Genomic DNA, 22,172 nt, shown 5'->3' on the forward strand with positions numbered 1-22,172 from the left:
CCCAGCTTTAAAGATTGAAAGAGATGAAAAGTCTTCCCAATTGAGTTGTGGTCAGAAAACAGAATTTGCATCCTGCAGGAAATGTCAATATTTGTGTTGGTTCTGATTCAGGACCAACTAAAAAATCAATTTTTGTAGAATGAAATATTTAAAAAAAAATGGATATGCAAGTGTTGAAATGAAATGTTTTGACATTGTGAAATTAAATATCTAAGTGAAATGTCAATTGGAACTGAAACAGTCTCAATTCACATTTCACCTTAAAACAATATTTTAAGTTGAAACAACAATTTTAAATTAACTGTTTCTATTTGAATCAACTCCTCAAATAAAAATTGTTTGGTTCAAATAAGCACTCCGAAACAAAACAAAATCTTTTGATTAAATGCCGCTTTGGGAAAAATGAATAATTTATTTAAAAAAAAAAAGTCAACATTTTCCAACAAAAATTTCAGTTTCGACTGAACTACATTTTCTAACGGAAAAAACCTACCATGGACATCTCTTCTCCAGAGCACATATAGGGAACATTGTTACACTCTACTGAGTCAGTGATGTTACTGCCAATCCATGCAGACACATGCTGCTTTTGGCTGTCATGCACCTGCATAAAGCATCTCAGGTTTGGTCCTAATTATCCCGCATATCCAGGTCCTCATTATCCAGTCAAGTCCAACATCATTTTTGAGTATTTTCACAATAAAGTATTAAGTCCCTAACTATTGGCCCAATTGTTTCAACCTTACTCACAATGAGATGTGATTTATTTATATTGAGTTAAATCGGATTGCTTCCTCATTTGAGTAAAGGTAGCAGAACTTGGCCTTAAAGGATTACATCTGCAAATGATACAATGTCAGAATTTTTCATTCTACAGAATATATTTTTCAACAATTTATAATGTAAGTGTTCTGTTTTCCAGGTCTCACATCTAATTAAAAAACATAAGGTGCACTCTTGAGAAACAGATGCATTCATACCTTTACCATGAAGAGCCTTGACATCTGTGATACTATTAGATGGCCAAGCAGAAGCCATATTATACGTCTCTTTCCCCATTCCATCCAGAAGCTCCATTCAAAGTCTGCAGGATCCTAGAATACATAGTGAATTGATTGATACATGTTTCAAAACTGGGGGAAGCAAAGCATACTGATGAAACAGAGGGAAAGTTTTCAATAAAGCACAAAGGTTTGTGATCCAATAACTCAGAGCATGGTATGAAGGGAATGTACACACACTTTTAAAGTGGCAGGGTCAGATTTTCAGAGGTGATGAGCATCCACAATTCCAACTGATTTCAATTTGTTTAGAATGTCTATTGGTCTTACATTTTGTAAAACATATATTTGGGGCCAAATTTGACTTGACGGTGACCCTTCTTTAATTTTCCTACCAAACCGTCAACCATTTTCAAGCTATAAAACATACACACACACATGTACACATATACATATCTCAGCACTGAAAAATTTTGATACAAGTGAGGAAGCACAGGCTCAGTAGAGAATATGATTCCGGATTTTAGGGGCTCTTAATGATCACAAGGATTACCAGATGGAATTTTCAGACTCTAGTAGCAAATGGATGTTCACAGGTATCTGAACACTCAAAGATCAAAGTGTGGATTTTAATTATGCAGCAAATAACTTGCTTTAAACTTGATTATGTTACCCATGCAGTCCTTAGAGCAACTGTGTATACTCTGTAGCGGTGGCTCCACACCCTGTGCACCAGTATGCAGAACTGAGCTAGCATGAGGAAAGAATCTCTCTGGTAAAAAGGTGGTGCAGATGACTCTCTCCCATGGAGCACAGAAGAAAAACAAAGAAGGAATTATGATTGAGCCTGGACTGTTCCTGGGGCAGCACACCTATGCACCACCCATACTCAAGCAAAACATAGTATCAAACTAACTCACAGCAGCATATTAGCCTTAACTTAATTCAGCTTAATTACTCTGATGATCTTCCAGTATTTGAATAGTTTTTTAATTTTATAAAATTCCCTCATCAAAGAAAATGCCTAAATAATATTTTTAGATTCAATTTTGGCTCCTCACCTCCCACCTAGAATTGATCACAACCAAAACCTTTTTTGAAACACAACTTATTTTCCTAGGTGAGACATGGCCTTACTGCTAATCATAATGTTTCCAACTGACTTCATCAGCTTCAATGGGACTACTCACGGTAATAAACACTATGCTTATACTAAGTGAAGAAAGAGAACTTCATAAGGCAGCACATAGAACAATCTACACAACCGTCTACCCAGACCAAGAAAAGCACATACACAATTTTCAATTAACTGAAAGTTAATACGATTCTAAATTGCAAATTGCAAAACTTCCATTATAAGGCTCACCAAACACAAAATCCTGCAGCAGATCACAGAGACTGTTTCCACGGACATTCCTTGAATGGCAGTACAATCAAACCAGGATAAACTCCAGATCGATTTTCAGAAACAAAATCCCACTCAACCTTTTATATAGCTTCAAAGAATATGACATAGCTCCTTCCCCACTGTGCAATTTGTTATCAATCATATTCCATTCTCTCCTCCAATTTCTCCACCATTCTCAACCATAGTCAACTACAGCCAATGCCAATACTTCACATTAACTTTTCAAGGAAGACAGGCTCATTCTTTTACTGCCTGATTTTTTTTGAAATAACTACTTAAGACCCAGTCCTGCAAGCCATCCCTTTAACTCAACCTAAATCAAATATGAGGTCCAGGCATGACTGGGTCTGTAAATCTGGGGCATTGCCAGAGACTCTAACAATTAAAAACTGCTAGTAATCCAGAACCACACCCTAGTGACACTCCCATTTCAGGTTGGGGGGCTGTCTGTAGGCAAGGAAGCAAGTAAGCAACCTGAAGCAAATACTCACCAGCAACCATACATCATACAACAAGAACACTAACCCAGGAACCTATCCCTGCAACAAACCCCATTGCCAGCTCTGCCCATACATCGACTCTAGTGACACCATCACAGGTCCTAACCACATCAGCCACACCACAAGAAGCTCATTCACCTGCACATCTACTAACGTAATATATGCCATCATGTGCCAGCAATGCCCCTCTGCCATGTACACTGGCCAAACCGGACTGTCACTACGCAAAAGAATAAATGGACACAAATCAGACATAAAAAATGGAAACATCCACAAACCAGTCGGAGAGCACTTCAATCTCCCAGGACACTCTGTAGCGGACTTGAAAGTTGCCATTCTTCAACAAAAAAACCTTCAAAAACAGACTTCAGTGAGAAACTGGAGAGCTGGAACTCATATGCAAACTTGACACAATCAATCTGGGTCTAAATAGGGACTTGGAATGGTTCTCTCATTTCAAGAAGTAATTGTCACTGTTCACACTTTCTAATCAATGGTTGTGAATAGGCCTCATCTACTCTAACTTAATGGACTTTGCTAACACCTACCCTCCCCATTGTTGTTCCTTACCCTTGGATGTATATATATACCCCCATCTGATTTCTATTTCTGACGAAGTGGGTAGCAGCCCACGAAAGCTTATGCCTGTAGAAATTAAATTTGTTAGTCTTTAAAGTGCTACAGGACTCTCCTTGTTTTTTCTGTAAACAGACTAACACAGCTACCCCTTTGGAACTTTGTATCACCAGTTTCTGAAGAACATGTGTATAAAAAATACTTTGAATATCACATCTCCCCCTGCTGTCCAGACCACACATATTTAAAAGGCAAAGCCATTTCAACAACAGGAGAAACATAACCTACATCATACATCTAAACGGGCACATTACTGGATGCATGCTATTTGTTCAGAGACCAGATTTTAAATGCTATTGGAGCTTCCATTCTAATACTAGCAATTTCTCTGTATAAAGTTCGTTGTGCTAGGTGAGATCACAATGAGAGTTAAGTGTAAAGTCAACACAGGCTCATCCTCCCCCCAAACAATGTTATCTTCAGAGAAGCAACCACTCAGATGCAGAAAATCACATTCATTATTTACAAACACACAATTCTCTGAAAGTCTAGTACTCTTGACGTGGGAAGATGAATAGCAGAAGCTAGAACTAAGCACCTGCTAAGCCAACCATACACTCCATAGAATGGGAATGGGGGGATAACTGGGAGAAAACAACCTCTAAGTATTACAAACATGTTATTGGTTTTACAGATCACTAATGTCATATCAACATGTGACTGACACCAGGATTTGACTTCAAGACTCCAGGAGTAAAAGGCTAGCAGCACATTAGCACACTGTACCACCTATTCCCTGCTTAAGGAGAATTTCAGAGAGGCTAATATAGATGCGGAGCCGGTCCTGGGGGCGGCCCCGCCTGGAGCATCCTCCAGCAGCAAACAGATATGCCTGCTTCGGTTTCCCTCCTTCGGAATCCCCAGTAATTCCACACAAGTTTCCTGGTCTCAATAACACGCCTCCTTGGGTCCAGTTTATTACAGAAACCTAGCCCAAATGATCCATAACTGAAGTCCCAAAATGTATTCCATTTATCATCCCAATGCATGTAGTCCTTAAAATCCCAAAATATCTAGCCTCTTGATGCCTCTTATTCTGCACTCCATCTTCAGTTTCACCTGGGCTTTTTGTTGGCCCTATCCAGTCTTTCTGCCAGGACAGCTACCCCAGCCCTTCCAGTTGAAATGCAACCCTGTTCTTCCCAGCAGGAACTCACACAGACTCTCAGCTGGAAGTTCATCCTCACCAAGGGAACATCCCATACTTCTTTTGGTCTTTTAATCTTTTTGCTCCAGACAAGCCAACAGATAGGCCCTTCCACTGATTCCAGCTCTCCAGCATGGAGATGTTGTTGGGTAAGGCCCTCAGCTCTTCCCCTGCTTTCAGCCCTCTCTGGCCTTCGGCTTCAGCTCCGATGTCAGTAGGCAACTCCCTCTGTTACTGTCTGGCCTTTAGCCCTCTCCTGCCCTGGCAGGGGGGGAGGTCAGTCAGCAAACCACACTGCTGCTTTTCTACCTTCAGCCTTCCCCCAGGAACCACCTACAGCTTCGTTCAGGGACCTCCTACAACCTCCTGGTCTCAGGCAGCTCTTACCTGCTGATCTCCTCTACAACCCAGGTGCCATATTTTAAGGCCCAGTAGAGTCAGCAAATCAATCACTCTTAGGAAGCCCCAGTCACCCCCTGAGAGAGCCCAACAATGTTTGGGAGAGCTTGTTTTGCAGATAGCTGTATTTCAGCTTTACGCTCATTTTCCAGGGACACCCCTGCAAATAATAAATAAATACATTTCTTCAGAGAATCTCAACGCACTGCACAATCCTTTCTACCAGAAGTAGTCCTGCCAGAAATCTCTCCCTCCAACTAGTGTTTAAGATTTCCAGCTCTTCCACTGGTCAAGGATAACAATTTTAAGTCACAAATACAAAATGAATAAAATAATTCATTTGAAATAGATTGAGACTTGGGCTAGGTGCATGCACAGCAAAGTAAGAACCCACCTTATGTTGTTAAGTGGACTACCCTGCATTTGGGTCCAGGCACACAGGACTATGTGCCTGCTTATTCCCTCCTTGGAGCAGGTGGGCATGGAGGTGTAGAGGAATGGTCAGAGCCTGGGCTTCCCTCCCCATACTTGCTGGCCAGTACAGATACCTAACATTCTTAAATGGTCCCAAACATCATAGTATCAGAGAACCTCAGAATCTTTAATATATTTATTCTCACAACACCCCATAAGGTAAGGAAGTGTAAACATCTCCATTTTACAGGTGGGAAACTGAGACCCAGAGAGATTAAGTGACTTACCCAAGGTCACGCAGGAAGTCTGTGGGGAACAGGGACTTGACCCTAGGTCTCCCAACTCATTGGCTAGTGCCCTAAGCACTGGACCATCCTTCCTTTCTGTTTTGTCACTGAGGCCATGATCCTGCACTCTGAGCCCTGCTGAGTTCAGTGAGGTTCCATGGAAGCACACAGGTCCACATGCACAGAACTGTTTGCAAGACTGAGACCTTAGTCCCCAGTCTTGCAAAAACTTAGCCATGCTTCTTCTCTGAGAATTAATAAGAGACTTGCATTTATATGTTCCAATTTACAATTGCAGCTTTCTGTGGAAGTTAAAATTCGTATTCTGCAGCCATAGATGCAATTGCCTCTGTTTTTTTGTTGTACTGTGTCAAGTTCTTAATATGTCAGGTAAGAAATCTAACCAGGAGAAAGAAGCAGAAAAAACATTACAAGTAAAAACACAAGCTCTTCATATTAATAGGAACATCTCAGACTCACTTATCCCCTTAAACTTTATACCTTTTAGTCTCTGGGTCCTAAACTCAGAAATTTAGAATTTATTTATTGTTAGTTCCTACATGACCGGAGGAGTGAGGATTTTGCCCTTTCAGCATCTTAAATGAACATCAGCATGAGGACGTGCAGAAGGCTCTTGTTTAAGGTGTATTTTAGTACAGTTTTGTATATGGGCTTGAGAGTAAACTCCATTTTACAGATGAAGTCTTGACCTAAACACAAATGCACAATTTAAACAAGTCCTTAGTTAGCCCAGTGCACAAATAACAATGTCCTGAGTGGATGCTATGCCAAAAATTGCAACTACCCAAAGGCTGCATTAAAAACAACAACAAATGCACACACACAAAATGGGGGGAATGAAACATGAAAACTCCTTTGGAGTAGTGAGAACAACAGAGATAAGGACATCTCTTCCCCTTTCTATAACACCTGTGATTTAGCAAGGGCAGGGGGCAGTAGGAGAGTGGTCTATTTGAGTGCCAGGGTGGGTGGGCGAGCGCAATCCCGCCCACCACTAAAGGCCCCTCCCCCAGCCTAAGGGGAGGAGCCACCGGACCCAGGACTCAACTGATTTCGTGGAACAACAAATGAAAAAACAGGAAGGGGCGTGAGGGTCAAAGGGTCAACCTCCTCTCCCTGGTGTTATAGATCGCCACTTTGGCCAAGGCCAGGAGGAGGTTGATGAGGAGATCCCGCGACTTTGTGGGGCCACAGAGTGGGTGTGCATATAAAAACAAGTGTGGGGAAAAGTGCAGCCAGAACCTCAGCAGGAGGTTCTGGAGGAGCCGGAAGAGGGGCTGCAGCCTGGCACACTCCAGATAAGCATGCGCCAGGGTCTCCCTCATGCCGCAGAAGGGGCAGGTGTCAGGGCGAGGGGTGAACCGCACCAGGAACACGCCCGTGCTCACGGCTCCATGGAGGAGCCGCCAACTGATGTCCCCAGCGGGCTGTGGGGTCAAGGTGGAATACAGACTGGCCCACCAGGGGTCCTTGCCCTCTACAGGTGGCAGCAGGTCCCGCCACTTGGTATCAGGGTGGGACACGAGGGCGAGGAAATGAAGGGTATGGAGTACGAGCGTGTAAAGATGGGCCCTTGGCGCGGTCCAAAAGAGGACCGGCTGCAGGTCGTGCAGCCGGCTCGATGCGTGGGGAGGGGGTGGCCGGGTGGGCTCATGGGGCCAGGGCCCGACGAAAAGTGCCAGAGGGTCGGACTGAGGGGCGGGCGGGAAGCACCCTCCCGAAGGACCCGCTCAAGGTAAGCCCAAGCAGCAGGGGGCAAGGCTGCCCTCACCTCCTGGAGTACGCGCCGGGGGGTTCAAAGAGTGGAGAGCCCCATGCGCCGAGCCAGCACCTGGGGGTCCACCCAGTCCTCCCAGTTGTAGTCCAGGAGGTCTCCGATCTTGGTGACTCCCGCCAGGACCAACCTCCGTCGCACCGAGGGGGTCTCCGCCACCTGCACACCAAGTTGGGGGGTGTGTAGCAGGAGCTCTGCGAGGAGATCCTCCCCCTCGGGGACCGCAAGGGGCCCGGAGGTCGAGACCAACCTCCAGGTCCGGAGGAGGTCCTGGTAGAAGACTGGCAGCTCAGAGAAGTCTCGCGGAAGACCCCTCGGATGGAGATAAAAGAGCTGCTGGTCGTATCGGAGCCCTCGGAGGCGGCGGAGGAAGGCGTGCGCCAAGTGGCTCTACGCCGGACTACCTGCACCATAAAGGAGTCTATGCAGAGCCTGGAGGCGGAAGGCGTGGACCTGGCTGCGGAGGCAGCACAGGCCCTGCCCGCCCTCCTCCAGGGAGAGACTCAGGATCCCTGCAGAGACCCAGTGTAGTCCTGGCTAGAAGAACTCCAGAACTGTCTTCTGGAGGTAGGCCAGGAAACTCGGGGGCGGGACCAGGGTGTTGAGCCGGTGCCAGAGTATGGACAGGACCAGCTGGTTGATCACCAGAGCCCGCCCCCAAAGGGAGAGGCATCGGAGCAGTCCTGTCCATCTCCGCAGCTGCCCAGACACCCTGTCCTCCAAATCTTGCCAGTTCTCTGCCGGGGAGGGATGGGTGGCAGAAAGGTAAACGCCCAGATAGAGCAGCGGACCCGCGCTCCACCGGATGGCTTGAAGCGCAGGTGGGAGGGAGCTTGCCCGCCACCCGGCCCCTACCATCAGGCCAGAGCTCTTGGCCCAGTTGACCCAGGCAGAGGAGGCTGCCGAGTAGACGGCCAGGCAGGCCTCCAGCTGCGCCAGATCGCCCGGGTCCTGGACCGCGAGAAGCACATCGTCGGCGTACGCTGACAGGACCAGCCTCAGCTCTGGCTCACGGAGCACCAACCCCGTCAGCCTCCAGCGGAGGACACAGAGGAAGGGCTCGATGGCCAGAGTGTACAGCTGACCCGACAGCGGACAGTCTTGACACACGCCGCTCCCAAAGCTGACCGGTTCAGTCAGGGTCCAGTTGAGCTTGACCAGGCACTCCACGGAGGCGAACAGCACCCAGAGAAAACCCACAAAGCGGGGCCCGAAGCTGAACGCCCGTGGTCCATCCTGCAGAACACCTTCTCCTGATCCAGGGACAGGAGGGCGAACAACAGACCATCCCTATACCCGAGCTCCAGGGGGTCCCAGACCAAATAGAGGTTGTTGAAGATGGTGCGGCCCGGGACAGTGTAGGTCTGGTTGGGATGGACCACGTCCTGCAGCACGGACCCCAGCCGCAGCGAGATGGCTTTGGCCACAATCTTATAGTCCGTGCAGAGGAGCGAGATGGGATGCCAGTTCCGGAGGTCCCCCTTCCTGGACAGCAGGGTGAGCACGGCTCGCCTGCACGAGAGGGGGAGCGCTCCGCTGTCCTCGGACTCGGCCCAGACAGTGGCGAGGTCCGGGCCGAGGACGTCCCAGAACGCACGGTAGAACTCCACGGTCAGCCCGTCCATGCCCGGGGATTTGTTGGTGGGCATGAGGCGGAGGGCATCCGAGAACTCGGCCAGAGTGAGAGGTAGCTCCAGCCGGTCCTGGTCGCCTGCACAGACCGTGGGAAGTTCGATCCAGAGCACCCTGCGGGCGGCAGCGTCGGTTGGATCCGGGGAGAAGAGGCCAGCATAGAAGGCCCGGGCCCTTCCGCATCTCCACCGGATCCGTGAGCGGGACGCCGTCCTCTGCCAGAAGGCAGGGCATAGAAGAAGCGGGAGCCGCGATCCATTTCCCAAAGGAGATGGATGTGGGATCGAACGAAGGCACCCCAAGCCCAAAGGTCTTCGAGGGCCCCAGCACGCTCCACAGAGGGACGGATCCTCAGGGCTGGCGGCCAGACGCCTCTGCAGCACTAAGACCTCCCATTCTAACTGCACTATCCCCGCATCCCTCCGCCAGCTGGCCCCCCGAGTGTAGTCGCGGTAGAAGAGCCAGGTGCGCACCTTCCCCATGTCCCACCAGCGCCGCACCAAGGGAAAGACGTGCCTCTGCTCCCGCCAGGCCAGCCAGAACTCCCGGAAGGACACCATGAAGCCCACGTCCTCCAGCAGGCTGTTGTTAAAGTGCCAGTAGGCCGGCCCCGGCCTCTCTGCAGTGAGAGAGGCCTCACGGTCACCAGGTGGTGATCTGAGAATGGGGCTGGCTGTACGTTGGAGGAGTGGGCCCGTGAGAGATGGTGACGAGAGAGGTAGATGCTGTCCAACTGGGAATGGCTCGACCGGTCTTCTCCCACCCGGACAAAGGTGAAGGTGACGACGTCGTCCGGGTGATGGTCGCACCAGACGTCCACCAGGGAGTGATGGTCTATGATCCAGCAGCCCCCTTCCTGGATTTGCAGGGCTACTCATCCCCCTCGGTGACGAGGGGGAGGGGGCGCTGGGCTCCGGCCTTGCGCTTGCCGCGCTTGCCCTGCACGAGCACCCAGCCCTCTGAGGCGGAGGGCCAGGCAGCGGGGGCAGGATCAGGGGGCAAGAGCGCAGTGGACGGGGCTTGGGAAGGCAGGGGCGGGACAGCAGGGGAAGGAGAGGCCTCCCCCTGGGGCGAGCCCCCTCCGATGCCCAACAGTGGCAGCCCTGGCTCCCTCTCCTCCGCAGGCCCCGCCGGACTGCTCTGGGCGTCAGCAGGACCCGCTCGTCTGGGCATGCCAGGGGGGGTTGCCCTCAGGGCCCAAGCGGAGGTGGTAGCCAGCGATGGAGAAGGAGGGGCAGCCACAGGGACCGAACAGCTGGGGGCGCCGTTGCTGGCCCAGCTGGCAACCCCTGGGTCCTGGGGGTCCCGGGCCTCCCACCTTGCCAGGCCAGAGGGCAGTCGCTCTGGACATGCCCCATTGCCCGGCAGAGAAAGCACCGGGTCTCCCCCGTTACTGGGCCCCTTGATGGGGCACCAGGAATGATCCCTCGAGCGACTCACCGCCACGCGCCACCGGTGGCAGCTGCAACTGCACCTGCCGGCGGAACGAGAGGATGTGGTGGGGGGCGGGGTCCTTACAGCCGAGGGGAAGCGGGCTGATGGTGGAGAGGGGCTTCCCTAGGGTGGAGAGGAAAGGCAGAAGGGCGGCATTGGGGAGGAAGGGTGGGACAGAGATGAGGACCACTGGTACGCCCAGGTCCTCCAGGGGCTCCACGGGAACGTGGACGCCCCCCACCGCCAGGCCTGTCTCCACTGCCTCCTGCGCGGCGGCCTCGGATGCCAGGAAGAACACCGCCTTCCCGTACATCTTGGAGGCCGCCACCACAGCCGTGGGCCCCAGCACCCGCACCAGCGCCCGCACATAGGTCTCCACATGGGGCAAGGCGGGCGCCAGGAGACACCGGACCCCGTGCTTCCTGGTAAGGGTGGTAAAGGGGCCCTGGCCCCCAGGGATGGTGCTGGAGGTGGCAGTCGGGGCAGGTGATGAGGCAGTGAGCGAGGGGCCCATGGTCGCCCCCAAAGCTGGTGGAGGGGACAGTGGGGGAGGGGAGAAGAGAAGGGGAAGGGGGCCCCACCACGGGCGGCGTCACCGTCCAGGCAGGGCTCTTGCTTTTCTTCTTTCCCCCTTGGCCCTTCTTCCCGGAGAAGAGTGTGCCCCCCGGAGCAGGGGGGGGGCAGTAGCTGTGGCGGCAACAGAGTCCCTGGAGTCACCCCTTGAGTTGGCCACCGCCAGGGCCGCGGGACCGACACCTGTTGGCCCAGTAGGGGCAGGGAGGCTGGTTGCCAGGGGCAGGGATGGAGTGTCGGGGTGAGGGGGAGGGGTGGGAGCATCCAGGGAGGGGGTCCCGTCTCCAGGCACACCCGCCATCCTAGGAGGGGAAGGGGTGGGGTCAGAGAGGTGGGGGTAAGGAGGTGGAGGAGGAGGGGGGAGCGGGGAGGGAAGGAAGGGGGTGAGGGTGGGGGGAGAGGGAGGGGCATGAAGATGGGAGAGGAGTGGGGGGAGAGGGAGGAGGAGTGGGGGCAGCCGCTCCTCCCTAGTAGGCTGAAAGCAGGGGAGGAGGAAACCAGCACAAGGGAAGATGGGGGGGCCTAAGCCAGGCAGGGGTACAGAGGCGATGCACTCACCAGCCCGAAGATGGAAACCTGGCTCCTCCGGCTGCATCGGAGAGGGGGAGGGCGGGCAGGAGCTAAATAAACAGAGGTGACTGCAATGTGCAGGGGGGGGTCAACTAAAAAGAGGAGGGGGTCAATTAAAGGGAAGCCATGAGCACTGGGAGGTCAGGAGCACAGGGGCCAGAGGGGAAGGGGCAACAGGGAAGCTGCTGTGGGCAGGGGAGGGGGCGTGGGGCAGGAGTAGGGCTGGGAAGGTTTGGGGGTCAGGGGGGGAGGCAGGAAGGCCAGTGGGGCTCCAAGAAGCAAAGGAAGCAATAGGGACTCCCCAGGTCAGCACTGTCCCCAACAGTAGCAGCAGAAGAGTGGTAGAGGGGAGGAATGTAATCTCCAGAAAGATCCGGGCTTTATTCCCTGTAGTCTAGCCAGAGTCATTAGGGGGAATTAGGAGCAGTTGAGGCCAATTAAGGACCAGTCAGGTGCTTCATAAAAACCCTCTGCTCCAGACAGATAGGTCATGAGCTGGAGAAGTAGAAGTGCTGTGTGCAGGAGTGCAGAGTTGTGTGGAGGAGCAGACAGGAGTGCGGAGGAAGGTACCTGGCTCAAGAAGCCAGAAGGACTGAGGGGGGAAATTAGCCCAAGGGAAAAGACTACAGCTGTGAACACAGTGCCAGCAGCACATAGCTGCTACTCATAGGGCCCCTGGACTGGGACCTGGAGGAGCGGGTGAGCCCAGGTCCCTACCCCCCTCCCTGGGGAGATGGGGTAACGGGCGACTCCCTGGCCCACTACAAGAGGCAAAAGCGTGAGACCCATGTGGGTGAAGCCGGCTGTTTGCCACACACCTACGGAAGAGATGTGCCTACAGCCAGGTCCACACTACAAAGTTTTGTCAGCATAGCTATCTCGGTCAATAGTGTGGAAAAAACACTCCCAATAGCCAGCATAGCTATGCTAGCAAAACCTCTTGTATAATCACAGCTATGCTGACAGAAGAGTGCTTCTGTCAACATAGCTAATGACATTCAGGGAGATGGCGTTACTGTGCCAACACAAAAACTCTTTCTGTCAGTATAAACTGCATCTACACTAAGGGGCTCTGCTGGATACTGGTATGGCTGTATCATCAAAGCCCATGTAGTTTCTGTTCTTAAAAGCCAAATCCTGAGCCCTCTTCTATACCCATGGCACGGAGGGAGGACTCTCTCTGGAGAAGAGACCAAGGATGAGCAGAGATAGTGAGTGTTTCCACAACTGAACAGGTACATGGGCCTGAGCAGGACTGGGGCAGTGTGGCCACCACAGAACCCCAAGGGTTTCCATAGAAGCCGTCAAATGGCTGGTCTGTTGCTCCACATGCTGGATTAGAGGGGAGGAGTCCCTTCACTCAAGCTTCGTACAGAGATCCAGAATTGGGCCTAAATGAGTTATGCAAGACACTTTACACTGAGAAGTAAATTTACAGAAGACAAGCAGGCAGAATGTGCACCAAGTTTTCAACTTGCAGTTCAATTGCAGGAACAAATCTGAGTTGCTAGAGTCGAAACTACTCATCTCAACAACTACAGTAGATATTACAAGTACGCAAATGAGGGCACCAATCGCACCCACAAATTGGAAGGCCAGGCATCAGGCTGGTTGAAAATCTACTATTTAATTTTTTATGATAGTTGTGGTAGCTATGGGCTAATTCATCAGGAGCCAGATCCTCAGCCAGTTTAAAATAACGTACCTCCATTGAAGTCAAAGAAGCTATGCTGATTTCACCAGCTGCAGATCTAGGAGTCTTTCTGGGAGAGATCTGTAGGATTGGGCCCATTTGGGGTGGGGGGAGGGAAGGACGGGGAGTTCTCATCTCTTTTGCCTGATTTTAAGTTGTTCAATAGTTCTACCAATACTTGTAAATGTTACACAAATGAAAGAGATTAATTTGTTCGAAATGGCTGAAGTCAATATAGTATATAATTCCTGTAGCATTTCTGAAATAAAAAAGACTTACGTTGTAATGTGTAATATTATATTTCTTACCTTACTATCTGCTATTAACAAATCTTCCTACTTCTGTTCCTAGGTGAACAGCTAGCTAATTAAATCTTGATTAATTAAAAATAGGTTATTGTATGGCACAAAGGAGACAGGCACAAACACACTGCAAGATGAAAACACAAGCATAGGAAAGAGTATACTGCACTGAATACAGACACCTGCTTCACTCGTATCTCCTGGAAATAGCATCACCAGTTACGTGTCAGGTAACACAGGCAGACAGCAATATACAAAAATTCCCACAACTGACTAGGAAAGCAAGTACAGATGACGCAGAAGCCAAATTACTTCCATCATTTCTATTCCAGAACACACTAGCTTTTATCCAACTCACTGACTTCTACCCCACTTGCATCACATATAGCTTCTTCTACAGGAACAAAATGTCGTATGCTGATGTAACCAGCATGAATCAGAGAAAGAATCCCCGCTCTGATAGACTGGGTTGGCAGCTTCCAACTAGAGCTGAGCATGGAGAAGATAGCAAAAGCCAGCAGTGCCACAGAGTACATGTCATTAATGAAGGACTATTTTTGCAATGTACAGAAGCACCAAATTCAGAAAAGAGTATTGCAATGCACTCTACATAGGGTGACACCTTAACACAATGCAGAAACTGAAGCTGGTGCTGAGTATGGCAGCTCATTTGTTAAGCAGGGCATCTGGCTGGGAGCACATGACAACAGTGCTCTAGGGACCTCAGAAGATCATCTAGTCCAACCCCCTGCTCAAAGCAGGACCAACCCCAAATAAATCATCCCAGCCAGGGCTTTGTCAAGCCATACCTTAAAAACCTCTAAGAATGGAGATTCCACAACCTCCCTAGGTAACCCATTCCAGTGCTTCACCACCCTCCTAGAGAAAATGTTTTTTCTAATATACGACCTAGACCTCCCCCACTGCAACTTGAGACCATTGCTCCTTGTTCTGTCATCTGCCACCACTGAGAACAGCCTAGCTCCATCCTCCCTGCAGCCTTCTTTCAGGTAGCTAAAGCTGCTATCAAATCCCCTCTCATTCTTCTCTTCTGCAGACTAAACAAGCCTAATTCCCTCAGCCTCTCCTCAAAAGTCATGTGCTCCAGCCCCATAATCATTTTTGTTACCCTCCTTTGGACTCTTTCCAATTTGTCCACATTCTTTCTGTAGTGGGGGGCCCAAAACTGAACACAATACTCCAAATGAGGCCTCACCAGTGCCGAATAGAGGGGAATAATCACTTTCCTCGATCTGCTGGCAACGCTCCTACTAATGCAGCCCAACATGCCATTAGCCTTCTTGTCAATAAGGGCACACTGTTGACTTATGTCCAGCTTCTTGTTCACTGTAACCCCCAGGTCCTTTTCTGCTGAACTGCTGCCTAGCCCGTCAGTCCCCAGTGTGTAGCTGTGCATGGGATTCTTCCATCCTAAGTGCAGGACTCTGCACTTGTCCTTGTTGAACCTCATCAGATTTCTTTTGGCCCAATCTTCTAATTTGTCTAGGTCACTCTGTATCCTGCACTCCGTTTTATCTACCACTGCCCACAGCTTAGTATCATCTGCAAACCTGCTGAGGGTGCAATCCACCCCATCATCCAGATCATTAATGAAGATGTTGAACAAAACCGGCCGCAGCACCGACTCCTGGGGCACTCTGCTTGTTATTGGCTGCCAACTAGATATCGAGCCGTTGATCACTACCCATTGAGCTCGAAGATCTAGCCAGCTTTCTATCCATCTTATATAGTCCATTCATCCAACCCATACATCTTTAATTTCTTGATAAGAATACTGGGAGATGGAGGGAGACAAAGAGCAGTCTCCATAAAACTCTGAGTAACTCTTTAAATTACCTCTAAAATAATACTCTTGTAAGAGTGTCAATTGAGGATAGGGAGCACACCTTATAGTACATGCAATACATAATTCACAGACTATAGAATCATAAAATATTAGGGTTGGAAGGGACCTCAGGAGATCATCAAGCCCCTGCTCAAAGCAGGAACAACCCCAACTAGTAATTTGTGCCAAGTGTTCTCCCTAGGAGCAGAATATTAGTACCCATAAAAGTTGGCCACATCCCACTTTAAGACGACTTCCACTGAATTGCTAGGGGTATGAATTTATACTAAGCTTACAGACTAACATGATCAGTAATATTGATTGACCTTACCTTTTTAAGTCCCCAAAACAGAGTATCCTTTTCCAATTCAAATTCTCTGTCAAGTTCCTCTTCAAATTCTGCCAGGAATAATATCCCCCATTAATAACAGCTCCCCAACAAAAACAATGGGCCTGCACTATTAGTTTTAAACAGTATGAAATTCTATGTCTTTACCTCAAAAAAACATACAGTAAGTGGGAAGAGAGGTTCTTTACGCAAGAAGAAATCAACAATGGTAAGGAGGGCAGAATCCACCCCCAGTCTTCAGGCATGAACAAAAAGGCCACTGCTGCAGTCCCTGGTCTTTGATCCTTGCACATCCCCAATTTCTGGCTAATATATGCATACAATCATGGACCAGTTGCAAGGTCTGAGACCTTATTTCTTTGGCTAAGCAGTAGCAGTCGTATTAGGAGAGACAGCAGCCATAAGCTAAGAAGCATGTGGTCACATCTTCACATCCCCATCTAAATTACATCAATGTTATATTGTGCTGTTAAGAAGGTGCTACTGTCCTAATAGTACCCACCACCAGATAAAGAAACAGATCTCAAGATGTTTAAAGAAAACTTCATTTGATAGCATTTTGTCTGGCAAGGAATCACTTATCAACAGTTGTGATTGTGAAATACACATTTCTGCATTGTTTGTCTTATAGTACCCACAGTTCCGTTCTTTATCTGAATGATTTCTCTATGGTTCTTTGGTTGTTTCTGTCTGTTGCATAACTAATTGTGCAATATTTATATCAACTAAGGTGGTGGGATATGATTGGTTAAAGAACTGTTTTGTAATGGGCTAGGATTGGTGTTTTGTAGTACTTCAGTTTAAAATCATTGATTAAGGTATAACTAAGCAGGACCGAAGTTTTAGCTATATAAACTGAGGTCCAAATGGAAGTTCTTTGGAACCTAACTCCAGGACACAGCTCAAGATCAGAGCTCCCAGACCAGAACACCCTACCAATAACATCATGAAGAAACTGTAGTCTCCATCTGATCTAATCCTTATTGGCTACCAGGAGAAGTTTGTCTGCCTTATTGGGAGTGGTGAGCATTGTATGCTTAGCGTATATATTCTGTTTTGGTAGTTGTTAATAAACAGAGAGTAAGGATATTACTGTGTAAGGCTCTCTCATTAGTAAAAGGTCCTGCAAACCCACAATAGAATACACCCAGAGCCCTACAAATTGGGAAATGGTGTGGGTACTTAAATTAGCCAAGTTACACCCTAGGCCATATGAATTGGGTATGGATGACCCTGACCCAGAGTGCGAATTGGGTATGGGTAGGTGCCTTTCCCCCAGAGGTCTATGGATTAGAAAAGGGTGGGAGTGCCTTAACTGGTTTATGCCTTGGGCCCTACACATTGGGGTAAAGGCCGGGTGCCCTAAAGTGTGTGGGTAACACACTGACGCTGGCCCTGTCCCAACCCCCACTGCATTTGATCCATGCAGAGCTGACATGCAGTGGAACCCAACCCCACCATACATTCGGCAGTTGAGTCTCCGTGTACTGGCTGCACAGCCACTCAACCCCCACAGAGCAGAGCATACGGTTCTGCTGAGCTGGAGGCCGTCCCCACGGCCTTTCATCCTTAATGCACACTAGTCTATTCTTAAAGAAAACTAAGCATGAAAATACTTTGGCTAACACTCTGTTTCAGTGTAGACAAAGCCAATCACTCCCATAACCAAAATCTAATCACCAGTGTGATCTTATGCTTACCAGTGTATTAAAAAATGAGAGATGGGAGGAGGAGGATTATTTTTGGTTTAGCTAAACAAATATCACCACAACTGATGATTTAAGATTAAATACACACACACATCCCCTCTGCCCTTACCCCCAAACACTATTTAAGCTATGAACTATTCAGTCATTGATCACTAAATACCATTAGAGACCTCTTTAAAAAAAGGTGGGGACATATATTCTGCAAAAAGCAGATATAACCCATGGCATATCTAGCAGTCCAGCTGAACTATTCTCACAATTGCATCCCAATCAAACTAACTGTCTTCAAAGCCCAGTTCAGATTCAGGCTGGTGAGAGGCTGCCTCAGAAATTCAAGTGTTTAAATATGCTTAGTTGAGAAAAATCTTGAAGTGAAAGGGTAAATCCCTGATGAGTCACACTTCAATTTTTCTGTGAAACTTCAGTATCTATCTAAAGTTCAACAGAACAAAGTTTCTGCCTCTGACTTCGTGACACATACGATAAATCAGAAGGTGAGGGGGAGATATAGTCTTTTCTTATCCAGGAAAATTTCCCTCAACTTTAAGAGCCTCCTAATCCAGTACTACTGGGTAAAGAACACCTGTTAAGGTACTTTTACAGGCTGTACTGGAATGGGAGCAAGCTTCTGTAGAAGCAGCATTGGAAATGTGCTGTTCCATAGGTATATTGTCTTCCTGTAACAATAATAATGCTTAGCATTTTAGAAAGCACTTTTTACTCTCAGAGCACTGCAGAGACATTAAGGTCTTAATCAATCAGTTCTTGCAACAGCCCCATGAGGTAAGCAGATCAGTTGTTATCCTTTCTTTACAGATGGGAAGACAAACAGAAAGGTGAGAAGAAATGAGTGAAAGAGCCAGGATTAGAACTCTAGCCACTCCAGTGGCTCATGTCAGCTTCCATTTGTTAAATCAATTTAATTAACTGACAAGATCTACGGAGCTGAGGGCATTCTCTTCAAACGGCTTCCCTATGATTTTCAACGGTTTCTATTTCACCTTTTAATTAAATCATATTCAGACTCCTAGAGAAACCATGACAGAATGGATTCTCTTCTTTCAAAACTGCAATTATGGGCAAAAGTTACATTGTCCACTACTTGGCCATTAAGAGTACACACAGCTTTCCTGTGTAACTGTGTGATCTTATCATTGTTATCCCTCTTCCTCCTATTGTTTGTTGCATCTACTTGTTGCATCTTGACTGAATTTAGAACCTGGCTCTTGCACACTACTTCACGTGGGTGAACTCTTGTGACTGTGCAGAACCTCCAGCCAGTGAAGCCTTGTGTGCAGGTGGGAGTTCACGCATACAGAACAGCTTGCAGGGCGGGGGCATTACACTATGAGCTGTTCAGAGCAGGGATCTCATCTTCCTATGCGTTTCACAAGTGGGTGCTGATGCTGATTGGAGCTCTGAGTACTACCACAGAACAAATAATAAATTAGAATAATAATTAAGCAGAAAGTACAGATTGGTACTGTAGTCATTCACAAAGTAAGTCCTGGTCTACCTGAAGTTAACAAAGAGGCAACAAAAATACTCAACATAATATTAGCAAACTGAAGTGAGAACAGCATGTTTTTATTTTAATCCCTACGCCCTAAGAGCCATCCATGGGGCACATTCTGAATACGATAGCTGAGTATTTAAGTGCTAATTAAATCTTGACTAGTTTTCACTGTCTTTCCATAAAAAAAGATTTTGGTGCTAGGAATTATAATCTAAAATAAAATTATAATGTTATGATATAGGTTGGGTTTATTTTACTAATTAAAAAATATAAAGTATATACTGATTTCCATTTCCAGGGGTTTTAAATCTGTTTGATATCGCCCTCTAGTGGGGGAAAATAAGACACAGGACTTGGATATAACAGTGCAATTTATAAAAAAAAAAAAAAAAAAGAGCTTGTAAACCAGGGGTTCTCAAACTGGGGTTGTGACTTCTCTGGCGGTCACCAGGTTATTATAGTGGGGTCATGAACTGTTACCCCCCACACATGCTGGGGCTCTGGCTGTCAGAAGGCTGACAGCCCAAGCCCTTCAGAGGTGGGTGGCCAAAGAGTGCCCAACTCTGAAAGCAGTGCTACCCCGAACAGCTGCATAGAAGTAAGGGTGGCATAGCATGCGGGGTCCTCATTATTTGGGGATGAGGGAGTCGTCACAGCCTGAAATATTTGTAAAGGGGTCCCAGCAAAAAAGATTGCAAACCCCTATTATAAACCTTTTCAGAAAACATGTCATGAAGAATCAGTTTTTTTAAAGTGCTACAGCTTACTATCTTGATAATCAGCTAGATCCTGCATATTCTTACACACATACTTAATTTTACTCATGTGAGTAGTCCCACTGATTTCAGTAGGACTACTCACATGAATATCTATAAGCACAGGAGTAAGTATGCAAGATTGGGGCCTTACTTAGCATAAAATACATGACTAATTAGAGAAATAAATCTTGAATTAATCTTATCACTATTTCCTCTAACCACTTTTTAACCATTTAACTGTAAATTGGTTTGCATTAGAATACCCCAAGTGCCAACTCCTATTTATTAATTATTTCTAAATGTTAAAATTGTATTCATCACCTGAGTGCACATACAAATCTAGATAATAGAAAAGCAACATAAAGATAGATAAAAAGTAAATTTCTCTCATAATATATAAGAGTATAAATACACCTTTATTAAATGCTCCTGTAAAAACTTTCATGGGAGACACAAAGTTAACAGAAGACATTAACTACAGGGTTCACTATCCTCTGCTGAAAAAACCCATTCACCTATCCCAAGATATTTAAACCTTAAGGATTCTTTAGTTCCACTAATGTAAAGATGCAGGAGTAAGGAAATTGACTGCCCACTCTCCTACTAACACTGTGGTTGGGGCACCAGGAATTTTTATATTAAAATACATCTTGTTCTAGTTTCATGAAGTGGTTTTCAAAAGTGATCAGAGAAGAAAAATTACTAAAAATGAGGCCACTGATCATTATGTCAGCTGGTGATTTCCCCTGCACACAATGAGATTTAATGCATTATTCTGCTCAGATATGAAATGGTTTGAAGTTTAAATTAGAAAAAAACAAGCACACAAAACAAACAAAAATGTACCAAGGGTTGATGAAGAAAATAGATAATGGGGCTTCTTAAGTACACAAATCCCTGTGCAAAAACAGTAATAGCAGTACTACGGCAATCAGTCAGAAATCTATTTCATTAGTTCCAGCAATTCATAAAGAAACTTCAACTCACTCTTCATTCTACTGGGTACATTATGGAAGACTTTAAAAATGATTCCCTTGTTCAGAAGCGAGTTGGTAAATATAGTTGTGAAAGAGTTTTATTCCAAAGTTAGAGCATGTCAGATGACACATTCCTGACTGAACATAAAACCCAGAAAGGGCAATAACAAACTTATGTGTAATGGAACATATTATGTTAGTTCAAACTGCGATTCCCACAAAGTTCACTGAATTTTTGCAGCAACTCATTTAAGGATAATAGTAAAGGGAGCAGGTGCTTTGACATGAGTATGGACCTGTAATAGAGCTGTTCGTGTGCAAAAACATGATTTAAAGACCACTATGTGCTTTAAATGCCGACCTTATTCCTTTCAGTCTGAGACACAGCAACCACCACCACAAGAGAAGAACTAATGTGCAGCAAAACCCTCTACAGTGAGACATTATCAGAGGAAATATAATTAGACAAGATAGCTTTAAGTAAATAGATTGAAACAGATGAATACAGCTGTACTGTATCACACTAGGTAATTCTATTGCATAATTATCTGCAGAGGAAACACATTATAATATATAATATTCATTTAATCTTAAAACAACTCTTCTGTTTTTGTAATGAGTGTCCACAATCTCTTTTTTCATCTCCTTGTTATACATCATTAAGAGTATCATATATATATATATATGTTATATATATTATTTACATAAAAGTCTCTTGTATAACAATTTTATTAAAATATGCCATCAAATAGAGAGGAATCATTTCTTCCCAAATGCCCACTTTTAAAATGCTCAAAGTCATAGTTTTCTAGAATTAGCAAAGGAAATGTTGACTTAAGAGTGAACTTGGTGCACTTTCAATGTTATTAGGTAAATAAAAAAGTGTACAAGATGAGTGTCCTAGAATCATAGAATATTAGAGTTGGAAGGGACCTCAGAGGTCATCTAATCCAACCCCATGCTCAAAACAGGACTAACCTCAGCTATATCATCCCAGCCAGGGCTTTGTCAAGCCTCAGCTTAAAAACCTCTAAAGATGGAGATTCCACCACCTCCCTAGGTAACCCATTCCAGTGCTTCACCACCCTCCTAGTGAAAAACTTTTTCCTAATGTCCAACCTAGACCTCCCCAACTGCAACTTGAGACCATTGCTCCTTGTTCTGTCATCTGCCACCACCGAGAACAGCCTAGCTCCATCCTCCCTGGAACCCCCTTTCAGATAGTT

At 46.9% G+C, this 22,172-nt stretch overlaps 1 protein-coding gene across 2 annotated transcripts in view; it reads right to left on the minus strand.

Annotated features, from left to right (window-relative positions):
• HHAT (hedgehog acyltransferase) overlaps positions 1 to 22,172 on the minus strand; it is a 324,596-nt gene that overhangs the window by 292,280 nt on the left and 10,144 nt on the right. For both annotated transcript variants that reach the window (XM_067565411.1, XM_067565410.1), the window contains exons 3-4: positions 15,969 to 16,036; positions 981 to 1,094 (exon numbers count right to left, since the gene is read on the minus strand). In XM_067565411.1, coding sequence (XP_067421512.1) covers positions 981 to 1,094; positions 15,969 to 16,036 — 182 coding nt within the window. The remainder of the gene's footprint in view (positions 1 to 980; positions 1,095 to 15,968; positions 16,037 to 22,172) is intronic.

Source organism: Emydura macquarii, unplaced genomic scaffold (assembly GCF_026122565.2).
Source record: "Emydura macquarii macquarii isolate MOO-44397 ecotype Brisbane River unplaced genomic scaffold, CSIRO-AGI_Emac_v2 contig_2676, whole genome shotgun sequence".
NCBI classification, from domain to species: domain Eukaryota; kingdom Metazoa; phylum Chordata; order Testudines; family Chelidae; genus Emydura; species Emydura macquarii.